The sequence below is a fragment of the Ostrea edulis genome, chromosome 4 (assembly GCF_947568905.1).
Source record: "Ostrea edulis chromosome 4, xbOstEdul1.1, whole genome shotgun sequence".
Classification (NCBI taxonomy): domain Eukaryota; kingdom Metazoa; phylum Mollusca; class Bivalvia; order Ostreida; family Ostreidae; genus Ostrea; species Ostrea edulis.
Genome location: NC_079167.1, coordinates 16,667,856 through 16,682,281, shown reverse-complemented (window position 1 = coordinate 16,682,281; position 14,426 = coordinate 16,667,856). Strand labels below are relative to the sequence as shown.

At 36.7% G+C, this 14,426-nt stretch overlaps 1 protein-coding gene across 1 annotated transcript; it reads left to right on the top strand.

Moving 5' to 3' along the window:
* The first annotated feature begins 12,467 nt into the window (after positions 1 to 12,467).
* Positions 12,468 to 13,193, top strand: LOC125668737 (profilin-4-like). The gene has a single exon (XM_048903128.2). It carries the CDS (start codon positions 12,539 to 12,541, stop codon positions 12,971 to 12,973), a length of 435 nt encoding a protein of 144 aa, XP_048759085.1. The 5' UTR covers positions 12,468 to 12,538; the 3' UTR covers positions 12,974 to 13,193.
* The last annotated feature ends 1,233 nt before the right edge of the window (positions 13,194 to 14,426 follow it).

Sequence of the window (14,426 nt, the reverse complement as noted above, 5' to 3'; positions counted from 1 at the left end):
TAGATTCTTTAACACAATATCTATAAAATTACTGAGTCTATGTGTTGGACATGCAGGTCCATCCACAATTCGTCGTAGTTTTATATCCATAGGTTCAATAATACATGTAGTTATGTATGTTTGATTTTAGTCTTCAATAGCGGTCTTGATGTGGTTGTTAATGTGTATTTTCGGTAGCCCATAGAAATTAAATTTTCATTTCAAAGTTTGTTAAATAGTCAAATTCTTTTTCTTTTAACAAGTGTTCGTGTTTTCGGCACATCTGTTTTAAATTTCTCAAAATATTTTAATCTGGATTTTCGGGTAGTTTTACATAAAAGTTTTTATCCTTTATATGTTGAAGCACGTGGGGTTTGTAAAATGTGTTATCAATACAGACTATTGCTCCTCCTTTGTCCGCCTCTTTGATGATAATTTCAGAGTCCGTCTGTAATTGTATTAAATTCAAATTGTTTTAACAGTGTTTTTGTTACACAGTGATGATTTGGTAGATTTAAGGAAATCTATATAGAATCGAATAAACTAAACTTTGTCATTATTTTAAAAGATATGATACAACCTGTTAAAACTCAGCCCATAATAATAAAAAAAAAAAAAAAGAATTTTAATACCGTAAGCTTTACAATACCCTAGCTGTTAATACTATATTATCTGAATCTTAGAAACCCACCGGTAAACACACCCCCTTTTCCGGTGTAAGGGCAGTAAACGCAAAAAATGAAGTCTATTATGCAGTAGTACTCCATATGCATGCTTTCTTGAAAAATCTACTGAGAGCATGCAGCATCACGTGGGGTCACGGTCGACTGAATTTCAACGGAAGAAAATTTTCACATTGTATGGAGGTAGCTCAGTGTCAAATTTCATTAAGCTTTCTCGATGTGTCTAAAATTATATTACTAAAACCGAACAGAACTTAAAGTGGGTAGTACCAAAACAAATTACAGGGAGGGAAGGAAACTTTTCCTGTACAGTATTTCCACCAGTTTGAGGACTTGATTATCTCGAAATAATTAATTCCTAAACTGAAGAGAATATATATATATATATATATATATATATATATATATGTGTGTGTGTGTGTGTGTGTGTGTGTGTATGTATAACTTATACGGTACCAATTTTGATGCACAATGTAATATTCCTTGCATCCAGGACATGTGATGGCGTATATGTTATTGGTGAAACTGGCAACACTCTCCTTGCCCGTGTACGTGTACATAAGCAGCATATCAGTACACCTGAATACAGACAAATCCAGTTAAGTGCACACCTGGAAACGTGTGGTAAAAAACGATTTAACATTTTCCCATTTTATAAACTCAGATGTGCCAGTGCTATTCAGAGACGGGAAAAAGTAAAACATTTCATTGGTATTCTAAAGCCAAAACTTAATAGTCTTTTATAATTGCCTATGGTTTTCCCGTACTTTTTCCAGATCATTGTTGTACATTATCCATGACGTTACAATATAGACATTTAACGTTCCGCTTACTTCGATGTCATAATCAATAGTTACAATGATACTGCTATGTATACATTTTTGTAAAGCCTCTGAAGATGTAATGAAAGCGCTAAAGCTTTACGGAGGATTTCTGTGTTTTCTTTGCATTATATATATATATATATATATATATATATATATATATAATCGAGAAACCTCGCGTATGACCAAACTGTGAATACAAGCTTTCCATTCAATCACAACATGTGGTAGTGCTAATTCAGGTGACACTTAGGAGAGAACGTATGCCTTCGGTACTTTTCATAGTTAAGGAGCAAATTATCACACTTTCAAATTTCATATATAATGTAGTAATATTGTCTCAGACTGCAAATGTTTAATAACTCTCAGCACATCGATAAGGTTTTTAATTTGCAAGAACAACCGTTATTTAAGATAAAGCCACCATTAGCTGTCTTCATGTACCCCATAACTGTAATCACATGTGGCGGATCTGAGTTTTTCAAGAATTCTGAGAGATAGATCATGAAATATATATATATATAGATAGATAGATAGATAGATAGATAGATAAACACTGAAAAGGCCACAACACATGTCTATCGACGTCTTGGTGAGCGATATTCTTACAATTACGTTACGGAAAGCGACAGATTCGGGGAGGGTTTATTATGGCATGGGTAGGATCAAGGAGTGAAAATGCCTCTGATGATTATCCATGGCAGTCTTACAGCAGTAACATATCGAGATCAAATCTTGAGACCACACATCCATTCATCAACCTAACTTTAAGTTGCAGCAGGACAACGTGAGTCCCCCACGTTGCTAAGGTTTGTCACAACTCTCTGGCTCACAACAGCATGAACCGCCACGGTCGTCTAGAGGTAGAACGTTCGGCCCGCATGCCGATAGTCGGGGTTCCAATCCTGGCCGCGACAGACTTAAGCAAGTTCCATCACCAAACGCTCGGCAACAGGGGTCCTCGGAGATAACCTTAAAAACAGATGCCCCGTGTCACAGTAGGTGTGACGCGTTAAAGAACCCTCACTGCTCAATGACCGTAAGATAGGCCTAAATTTGAACCCCTTCACCGGTCTTGATGACGCCTCCATATGAGTGAAAATTCTCGAGACAATTAAACAAATACAATCAATCACAACAGCGTGTGATCAGCACGCTAGACCGTTCGACCAATTAAGCAAGGGATATATCCTAACTCTGGAATATCTAGGGGTACGTGTTTATCCCTGTTTGCCCAACCCTCTATCTTGTATTGCTTATAGGAGCTATGAGATTGATCACTATTCGTTATATATATATATATATATATATATATATATATATATATATATATGGTATGATATATGTTATATATATAATCTAAATAGAAAGAGTTGATAGAACACAGTCAAAATAATTAATCAAAGAAGCAGGAAAACATGCAGTTCCAAAATATATTCAAATCACTAGTGCTTTCTGGATTTTCACATCCATCCTCAGGTGAATACAAATATTGAATACAAAGTTGTTTATCTTAGGGACGTCATGATAATCTTTACAAGGAGGGAATAGACGGTGGAAATATCCCAATATTTTTTTTTAAAGATTTTACTCCAAAAAACGATGTATTCAGTATTTGTATTCACCTGAAGATGGATGTTAAAATCTCTCTCTCTCTCTCTCTCTCTCTCTCTCTCTCTATATATATATATATATATATATATATCTTCGGAGTAATATCTTAATATCTTTTTAAAAACTTCTTGTGATATTTCCACCGTGTTACCCAAACGGTCAAAATATTTCAAGAACATACCAGTGTTGAGATCAGATGCATTGAAGGAGTAAGCATCCCCTCTCGACTGGTCACACCCGTTAAGAGCCACATATCCCGACCACGCAACTGGAGTTAACCGTAGTCAAAATCAGTGTGTCAAGAACGGTTTAACAATCGGTATGAAAAACGTCAGACAGCATTCGACCCAATGATAGGTTGTGTTAACGAACTAGATCGTTATAACGACCATAGGATTTGCAAAATGCTGACTTTAAAGGAGAGTGTTGGAACCCCTGCACCAACTTGATTTAAAAACTGATTATATGCAGAACAGGTTCGTGCAAATCGAATCAATTAAGAGATATAAAGACCATATGTAGGTAATAATGGAATATTGCTGCATAAATATGGGAAGTCCACGATATACACATCACATTCAATAAATACAACCAGTGACCTCACTGAATGTTTTAATCTGATATCATGTACTTATCTTTTTGGTGATAAAGTGAATATACAAGAGTTTGTGCAGATATTTTTCTCGTTTTGAATCTCGAGCATATAGTGTTCTTTGATTTCAGATTTGACACCATTTTGTCTTTCTTTCCAAGGAACAATTCATTTGTTTTCACATAGTTTTTCAAGATAATTTGAAAAAGACACCTGATGTTACAGTTCAGTTTGGCACTTGTTTCGGTGAACCAGTACATTTTCTCGTTGATTGACCTTCGTAAAACGTCTTCCGTTGTCACTTGTCTAGAATTTCTCAGATCTATCTTATTTCCCACTACCATTATTCTGTTGAAATCTTTTCCTGGAATTAAAGAAACATGTAAGTAAATGTTGTCATCAGATGATGTTTACATGTAAGGTGAAGATAACGAACAGTTATCAATCTCATAACTCCTATAAGCATAACAAAATAGATAGTTGGGCAAACACGGACATGTAAGTAAATGGTGTAATGAGATGATATTTACATTTTTCATGTTTTTACCTCGATATCTCTACAAATTGTAATGATAGCCATTTCCTAATGAATGTGTTACAGATGTAAACAATGCAGATATGAATACAGATAAATATAGTGCGTCTATTTTAAGCACTGTGAATTCTTACAAAAATGAAATAGAAGATAAATATAAAAGTAAATAATTTATTTCTCAAACTGAATTTTTGTCTTAAATATCATATCTGAAGATGTAACACCAATCCATAGTCTTGAGATAGAAGAATGAAACTGACAATTGTCAGGGCTTTCTTTAATATTGTCGATGATTTCTTTAGGTGTATATTTTACCTTTTATGTCCCTGACTTTTTGGCACAGTGTAAATGCCATATCAAATGACTGGCGGTTGTCTACTGCATACATGACGACAAAGTAGTCTCCATTTTTTATGTTAACGTCCCTCATTGCAGGAAATTCATCACTCCCAATGGTGTCAATGATTTGTACTTGTTGGAATATTCCATCTAGCAAAAAGAAGGGAAAATGTGAATGGGTAAAAACAAAAAGTATCCATAACTACACGTGTGACAATATATCCTTCAAAAATATCATTACATAGAACCCCCTCCGCCTCAATTAGAAAATGAAGATTTTACTTACTCGGAAGGCGAACTGTTTCGTTGTAGCTTTGTCCTAGAGTTACCTCGATCTCGTTTTCAAATGATTCGTACAAAAACTGTTTTATAGTACTGGTTTTCCCAACTCGCTCCGCTCCGAGAAATACAATTCGAAGTGGCTTCATTCTATTTCTTCATGGTATTGAAATCGTGAGCAATTTTTCGATTCTTAGAATTTCAGATGCTTTCGTTATATATACTTTGGCGATGGAAATGCTGCTGTCAGTCAAACTTAAACTGCATCAACAAATACATTTTCTGATCGCTAATTGAGTTGTTTAGCAGTCCACCTACATATAATATTCATGATATATACAGGTATCAAAAGATCAGGAATTTTAATGCTTTCTGATTGGTCCAGCCGATCTTTTCTGGTGTGTAACTCAGTTTGATATTAACTTTGGGAGGTTTATTCGGGATTTTCTTCGTAACCAACCACAGATTTGATGACATATTTATCGTCCAATCAAACTGCGCGTTTATAGCATTGTATCGGTAAGTCAAATCCACTGTCCTTAATACTTCTACCAAACATTACTAATTATGATCAAATAACTATCATCTACAATGTAAAAATAACATATTGAGAATACAGATCAAAACTCGTTTAATATCAAATGCTATTTACAAAAGTAAATAGCTTTGTGGCGGAGCCCATATAGTGAAAATGCATTGAATTTAAAATTAACTTTTTGTTTGACTTCTGTATATTGTAAAAAAAAAAAAAAAATGTTACATGGTTATAAAAAGCGTGTAAATATCTATAAAACCTCAACAGTTTTAAAAGGATATTTTAAATGGTATGGTTTTTGTATGGTGTGACGAATCACTGTCTAGTTTCTTGGTATGTTTGGCGATTTATCACGTTTTTCATGAAATGCAAAGATAACGAACAGTGATCAATCTCGCGATTCCTATAACCAATACAAAATAGAGAGATGTGTAACATGGACCCTAGGATATACCAGAGATGGGATCAGGTGCCTAGGAGGAGTAAACATCCCTTGTCGACCGGTCACACCCGCCGTGAGCCCTATATCTTGATCAGGTAAGCGGTGTTATCCGTAGTCAAAATCAGTGTAGCAAGAACGGCTCATGCATATCGAATTAGTCACACACTATACCGGTGATAATGGAATATTTCTGCGTAAATATGGGAAGTTGACGATGGAGAAGCTGAAATCATCCCGTTTGTCATAATGCTGAATTGCTAGATTCCCGTGAATATCTACTTTCAAGAAAATAATACCACATGGGTAATCACTGAATTATTAAAGAAAAAAACTTAGAGGATCAATATGTCCTCTTTGTAGATATTTGAATTAAGAAACAAATAACCTGGACAACTTCTGTTGTATATGTCTTTACAAAATATGTGTGCATTAGACATGAAATAAGCAATACAAAATAGATAGTTGGGCAAACACGGACCCATGTACACACCAGCCGTGGGATTAGGTACCTAGGAGAAGTCAGCATCCCCTGATCAGGTAAATGGAGGTATCCGTAGTCAAAATCAGTGTGCCAAGAATGGTCTAACAATCGGTATGAAACACTTCATACATACTCCTCCTAGTCACATGATCCCACCTCTGGTGTGTCCAAGGGTCCGTGTTTGCCCAACTATCTATTTTGTATTGCTTATAGGAGTTTTGTCATTGATCACTGTTCGTTATCTTCACCTTTCATTTTGCAAACGAACAGTGATCAATTTCATAACTCCTATAAGCAATACAAAATAGAGAGATGGGCAAACACGGGCCCCTAAGGACCTCAACACGGACCTCAAACGGACATCCTACTTAGCTGGAATAGATGTGTGAAATAATGACGTCTTACATCACTCAGTTGTAGATAAACACGTCCTACACACTGTTCTATACGTGTAAGTTGAATTAACAACCCACATGTACGCATCAACCATTCTTGTTTGTTATTGCAATTGACTGGGAAGGGGTGCAGTTCTCAGTGAAGAACGAAAGATAAACAAGTCCTACATCACAAGTTGTGGTGGAAATCAAGGATTGTATTCATAGTTTTTATCAAACTTATGCACCAAAGACTGTTATCCTGTTTGAATGTAACTAATATTTGCAATTAAGTCATTAATAATCTATCATTGTTTGTGAAATTTTGGTGTAATTCACTGTCATTGTATTTTGTTTCTAAACGAAAACGTGGGGAACATTACTATGTGTAGGTTTGATTTAGAGTTAGCATACCCTGCCAGTTCCTGGTTGTGGTAGGTAAAAATGTAAAGTTAACCCTTGTGTATGAATTACATTAGGATGTGTATACGGACATTTCAAAGATATTGTAGGAAAGAAGGGAAGAAAAATCTTTGAATCAATCGGAGATCAAGGCTGACGAGTGCAAGGAGAACGGGTGGTTTTATTGAGACTGGAAACCGGGATCCTTGCATTACTAGTTAGGTGATCAAAACACTGAGCTAACAAATAAAGTAATATTATTAATGTAAATGTACAACATGAAATGTAAGCTTTTTTTATAAACCCTGCAATAATCTGCACATCAGAGAGATGAAAAATTAGTTTTAGAAAAAATAAAAGACGGAAACAACGCATATGACTTTCAGGGATATGCAAGATGAAGATAACGAACAGTGATCAATCTCATAATTCCTACAAGCAATACAAAATAGATAGTTGGGCCCAAATTGGAATAAACCATTACATGTATATCAATTTTAGCTACTCTGTTACCCAAAATTGATATTCAGGAGAACACCTGAGGAATTTCATCTTTTTTTCTCTCAACCATCGATATCATTATTTCGTAAGACTTGAGTTTGAGCTACATCGAAATCTAAGCAGTTGTTATTAACGAAGATATCTAATTGGTCGATGCCTACGTTGTGTTTACATGTAATTGTTTAATTTACGTCATATTGAGACGTCACCAGCCGTAAGTGAAGTAACACAAATTCAGACCTATATGCTTAGCAATCATGGCCGTAACAGTGAAGGTTCTTTAACATGGCATCGCCCGCCGCAAAACAGACAGTAAATAAAGAAAGGTGAAGATAACGAACAGTGATCAATCTCATAAATCCCATAAGCAATTCAAAATAGATAGTTTGGCAAACACGGACCCCTGGACACACCAGAGGTGGGATCAGGTGGCTAGAAAATTATATTCTATGTTTCAATATATAAATTCATAACCGGTAACTTACGAATAATGAGGCTCTATTCTACCGTTTTTTAAAAACAATTTCAATACATTCCAATTTCTCGATTCATAATTGTGCGCCTTATTTGATTGTCAAGTTTTTACATATGCCCATATAAGGTAGTGTATACATCAATTAACGCGTATAGGGGAGAAAGCGATTTCATCGGTATTGAAAAGGTTTGATTTGATATCTATTAAATAGAGTATTAAAAAGATTCAACCACCATATGATTTTTCTTTCTTTGTCGGAATGGTTCGAATAACTACATTTTCGCGCTGATTGTCAATGTTTAGGTTTTCCAGTGTATCCACCAACGAAGTGGATTATAAAACGCGTAAACTGACCCAAACCAGGTTATACTCGTATAACTTGCCCAAGAATTAAAGTCATTCCTTAAATACATATATATATGAAATATCCATCTGGTCATTAATTTATGTAACTCCGTGAGGTCACGTCGAGCACTCTAGAAGATTATATCGGAGATTTATCCCACTATATATATATATATATATATACTACTCAAAATTTGATAAGGATCACTAGGTTATATGTGTGTAATTTACCACTGACATAACAAAAGACATAAATTTTACTCAGAAACGTGTTTACTCAGGTTATGAATGAAAATTCATGAACGATATGAACTTTTATCAATACGGAATGCTTGAAATCTGATGACAACACCAAAAGGCATTTCATTACAAAAAGTTAACAGCAAACCAGAGAAAGAATTACACAGTTTTGGGGGATAGTCCATCATTACACTTAGTCGATGAAGTGTCAATACCGGGTATGGCCTCCCCTTGCATCAATGACGCCTTGACAACGTCGAGCCATGCTGTCAATAAGCACCCGGATGTTTCCAATGGGAAGGTTGTTCCACTCTTCCACGAGGGCGTTTCCGTGATCTGCCAAAGTCGTGGGTTGTGCTCTACGGCGTGAAAGGGCAACCTGCAGCATGTTCCATACATGCTCAATCGGGTTCAAGTCCGGCGAACGCGCTGGCCAGTCCATACGGACAATTGTCTTCTACTTAAGATACTGTTCCACCACCCTGGCGCGATGAGGATGGGCGTTATCATCCATGAGGATGAACTCAGGGCCAACAGCACCAGCGTAGGGTCTGACGTAAACATCGAGGATCTCATCCCGGTACCGCACCCCCGTCATTGTTCCTCTCTCCAGGACATGAAGATCTGTTCTTCCATCCCTGCTGATTCCACCCCAGACCATGATGGAACCACCACCATAACGGTCATGTTCACTGATGTTGGCATCATGGAAACGTTCACGTTGTCGTCACCACACTCGGTGTTTCCTGTCTGTAAAGTCCAAACAATACCTGGACTCATCGGTGAACAGAACTTGAACCCAATCGTTCTGTGTCCACGTGACATGATCTTCAGCCCAGTCCAATCGCTCCCGCCGGTGTCGAACAGTCAGAGGGACTCGAACACATGCCCTTCTCTAGTTGAGACCTGCATTGTGAAGCCGATTCCGTATCGTCTGAGTGGACACTTTCACCCCCGAGACGTTCAGGAGGTCGTTACGTAGGTTGGTTGCTGTCCAGAAGGGATGGCGTCGTGCCTGAAGAGCCACAAAATGGTCTTGGTGTTGGGTTGTCGACCTCTGACGACCACCCCCATGTCGGTGTGCTGCTGTACCAAAGTTTGCTGTCGGTTCCAGGCCCTGTTTACAACGCTCTGGCTGACGTTTAGTGCATTTGCAACGTCACGTTGTGAATAGCCAGCGTCAAGCATTCCAATACATCTGCCCAGTTGTTCTGTCGTCAGGCGATGCCTTACACGTTGAGGGGGCATTGTGTTGATAAACGTAGTGTAAACACTCAAGTGAGTTTGAAATTTTAGAAAGAATCTGACACCGATACCCGAGTGAAAATCGTGCAATGGTAGCAAAAGCATAAACTGTGATGAGAAACGCATTTCCCATGGCATGAAATGCACGTGCAAGTTTGTTGAAGACGTTTTTGATTTCACTTGGACACAATATTGCCAGTTTATGCAGTTATTAATTTTTAAAGATTTATTAAACAGAAAAATATATATGATCCTTATCAAATTTTGAGTGTTATATATATATATATATATATATATATATATATATATATATATATATATAATTTCTGTTTCTTTACATAAAAATACATGTATTTGTTTACAAGTGTTTTCAGTACAAATTTATTGTCAGTCGTTCTATGATCGCTCCTAAATTCAGATTGTTACTGACTATTCAGATCATTTGACTCAAGATTAATTATCTAGGCGCTTCTATCAAAGACCTGTAAAAAAATTTCCTAAACAAATTGTAACACTAAGGCCCGTCTAATTGTTTGGATTATTTAGGATGGCCATTTTTATATAATGATGTACCATACATGTAAGTGAAAGGTTCCATTCTTTTGGCATTTTCCCATAAAATATTAAACAGTTTTGTAGAAGGATAGTTTGTTTGTTTTAATAAACCCGTATATTTACATTTGCCAATGCACTTCCTTATATGCCAGTACTAATGAAATTGAGATTCAATTTCGTGTAACATGAAGTTGGTCACGTGATCAGTCTTTTCTTGTGTATGAATACAATCACCGCTTCAAAAGTCAGTTCCTGTACTGTCACCTGGCTTCTTGCTTTAGACACACACACACACAAACACACACACACACGCACGCACGCTCGCGCGCGCGAGCGCGCGTGTGTGTGTGCATTAGAAGGGGTAGTGTCAAAAGTAGCAAGGTGGTAAAGGGGTAATGTCAAAACGTGAAAATGATAAGATTGTAAGAGTTATGCCTCTTCAACCACATAACAAATAGTTGATCTACTCATATCCATAATGTGACTTAAAGTCTGATTATTATAATATACATACTGTATATACATGTATGAGAGAGAGCGTTCTAAGTTTTTAAAAGAACTTGAACTCAATCCCTTTGTAAATTCAGTTACAAATGTCCATAGGACATAAATGCCCCACCCAGTGTGACATTTATAATGCAATATGAAAACAAGAAGCCCATGGACCATATCATTTACTTGAGTCAACTTGGCCCATATTTAAAAAAAAATTCCCTATATATTCGCATGTAAAATGTTGATCCCCTATTGTGGCTCCAACCTACTCCCGGCGGCCATGATTTTTACCAACATCTCCACAACATGTATATAAGAATTTGAACTTGTCTTTATAGACTTTTTTCCTATATGTGTGCATGTAAAACTTTGATTCCCCATTGTGGCCCACTCTACCTCTAGGGGCCATGTAAATCGACCATATTCAGAAAGGAGCAAAAAACTTCATTAAATGCTTTGAAACTGAGCTAACCACCAAACATGAAGCAGTGAGGTAAAAGTCACAGGAAAGGTAAAGGTAAAAAAAAAAAATAACATGCCTCAGTTGAATAGCTACTACTAATAAATATCAGTGTAAGAGTTTTCTTAAAAATATTGTCAATAGTTGCTTTGGAACTGAGCTAAACACCAAATGGGAGAAAAGTGAGTCAAGATCAAAGGGAATGTCAAGGTAAAAAATATTGATGCAGTTGAATATATGATATCAATATGTATCAGCATATAAGATTGGATGAAAATATCTTGAATAGTTTCTTTGAAACTGAGCTAGACACAGTGTGACGGAGGACAGAAGGAAGGACGGAAGACAGACATGAAAAATACTATATGTCCCGGCCATATTCAGAATAAAATAGTTTAAACCAAAGATATCGTTTATTCAACTCATGTGCGCAACAATTCAAACATGCATTTAAAACGTCTTTCCTGTATGCATTTTTTTAAATTTGTATATTATGATTTTCCGCGCTTTTTCATCTAGTGGGAAAACCCCCACAAAAATATCCAGTAAAACATTTCACGTAGGAGAACTTTTCCCCCCTGTTCATCACGGAAACATTTCCGAGATTTTTGGCATTAGTTTTATCCACAGTCTATGCAATGTTTCTGCAGAGCAACAGCTCCATATTTAAACATTGAAAGAAATGAAATTTCCTCCGGCTTTAATGTACATACATTTTTACATATACATATTTAGTCTTTGTAAAGATAGTGGGTTCCCGTGTTCTCTTTCTGTCTGTCTTCATTTTCACTTATTTTAAAGAAGTATATTATATGCATGCAAAAATAATATTTGGCAGGTGAATTATTCGCTTTACAGTATATCAATTAAAAGTGTTATGTAATATCTCTCTCTCTCTCTCTCTCTCTCTCTCTCTCTCTCTCTCTCTCTCTCTCTAAGGATATGTCTAACTTTTATTGGCAAATAATCATGTGTTAAAAGATAACTTTGTGCCATATCGGGTATTTATCGATTTATCCTACCACTTCATTGAATTCATTTTAATGCGGTATTCAATGAGCCCCCAATAGTAATTCGTTGGCATTTAAATGCATTGTTAATGGTATAAAACACAAACAAACAACTTGTGAACCATACATCATCATGGAGGTTTCCCGGCTGGAAAACAGTTCCCTTCGAGAGGAATATGTTTTAAAGTTGTGGGACAGCTATATCCTGGATAACTTAGTAGAGGCGGCTCCCTGCAGAATTGGAATTTATGACCTCAGAACTAAACGTCGAATCACCAGCAGTGAAGGATTCTGGGTATCTCCAAAGGAACTAGAAGTCGTTATCGAAGGCGTGACTTATCCAGACCTCGTACAAAGGAACGGACTTGTCGTCAACGGAAAGACTTATGACGTACGATTGGCCGACGGCAAGAACGGAATTTTTGCTCGAAAAGAATTTGACGGATGCACAGTGTGTAAAACCTTCACCTTACTCATTATCGCTATCACGGACGAGCGTTATGAGGCCAAAGTTTGCAACGAACAGATAATGCAACTTGGCGATTTTCTAAGGAGAGGTGGATTATAGTGGATTTTTGACGATAGAAACTATCGACGAAATACTCAGATAACCTTGCTTCAAGTACTTATAGTCTGGTGTGTGTAATACATGTAGGTGCTTTCACACCGCTTGAGTGTACACATTCACGTGAAAGAGTATGAGTTTTCATGGTACCGTTCTTTATGAATTACATGCATGTTATTGTTACAGTGAAACTGCTGATACTATTAAACTCTACAGAATTATACTTTGCTGTTGTAGTAAGAAAGCTTGTGTTTACTAACGATAGTGCTCATACTGTTTGGCTATTAAATTATTTACTGATGATAGCAGACTGTATGTTCACGTATTTACTGAATAGCAGACTGTCTGTTTAGGTATTAATTGACGATAGCAGACTGTCTTTGCACGCATTTACTGATAATAGCAGACTGTCTGTTCACGTATTGCCTGATGATAACAGACTGTCTGTTCACGTATTTACTGATAATAGCAGACTGTCTGTTCACGTATTGCCTGATCATAGCAGACTGTCTGTTTACATATTTATTGATAATAGCAGACTGTCTGTCTGTTCACGTATTTACTGATAATAACAGGCTGTCTGTTCACGTATTTACTGATAATAGCAGGCTGTCTGTTCACGTATTTACTGATAATAGTAGACTGTCTGTTTGTTCACGTATTTACTGATAATAGCAGACTATGTGCCCGTTCACATAATTACTGATAATAGCAGACTGTCTGTTCACGTATTTACTGATAATAGCACACTGTCTGTTCACGTATTTACTGATAATAGCAGACTGTCTGTTCACGTATTTATTGGTAATAGCAGACTGTCTGTTCACGTATTTACTGATAATAGCAGGCTGTCTGTTCATATATGAACTGATAATAGCAGACTGTCTGTTCACGTAATTACTGATAATAGCAGACTGTCTGTTCACGTATTTACTGATAATAGCAGACTGTCTGTTCACGTATTGCCTGATGATAGCAGACTGCCTGTTTGTTCACGTATTTACTGACAAGAGGCCCAGGGGCCTTATAGGTCACCTGAGTATCATGTAACAACCTTCCAATGTTTGAATTAGGTTTGTGTTTAAATATAAAAATCTTACTTTTGGATGGAAGAAACATTGAATAGCTATGTGGTCAGCCCCGCCTTTGCACCAGAACCCCTCACCCAGGGGCCATAAATTTCAGTTTTGAAAGAAGCATCCTTGATCATCATTATCATACTATTAGTTTGTCTACTTAATACCCAGCAGCAGAGGAGAAGATTTTCAAAGAAATAAAATGCATTTTCACTATATGATCAATAGGGCCCCACCCTAATACCAGAACCCCTGACCCAGGGGCCATGAATTTCACAATTTTGAAAGAGGCATCCTTGCTCATCATAACCATCTATTGGTTTGTCTACTTAATACCCAAGGACAGAGAAGAAGATTTTCAAAGAAATAATGCATTTTCA

Coding starts and splice junctions, on each gene's coding strand:
- LOC125668737 (XM_048903128.2), top strand. CDS start 12,539: ATGGAGGTTTCCCGGCTGGAAAACAGTTCCCTTCGAGAGGAATATGTT.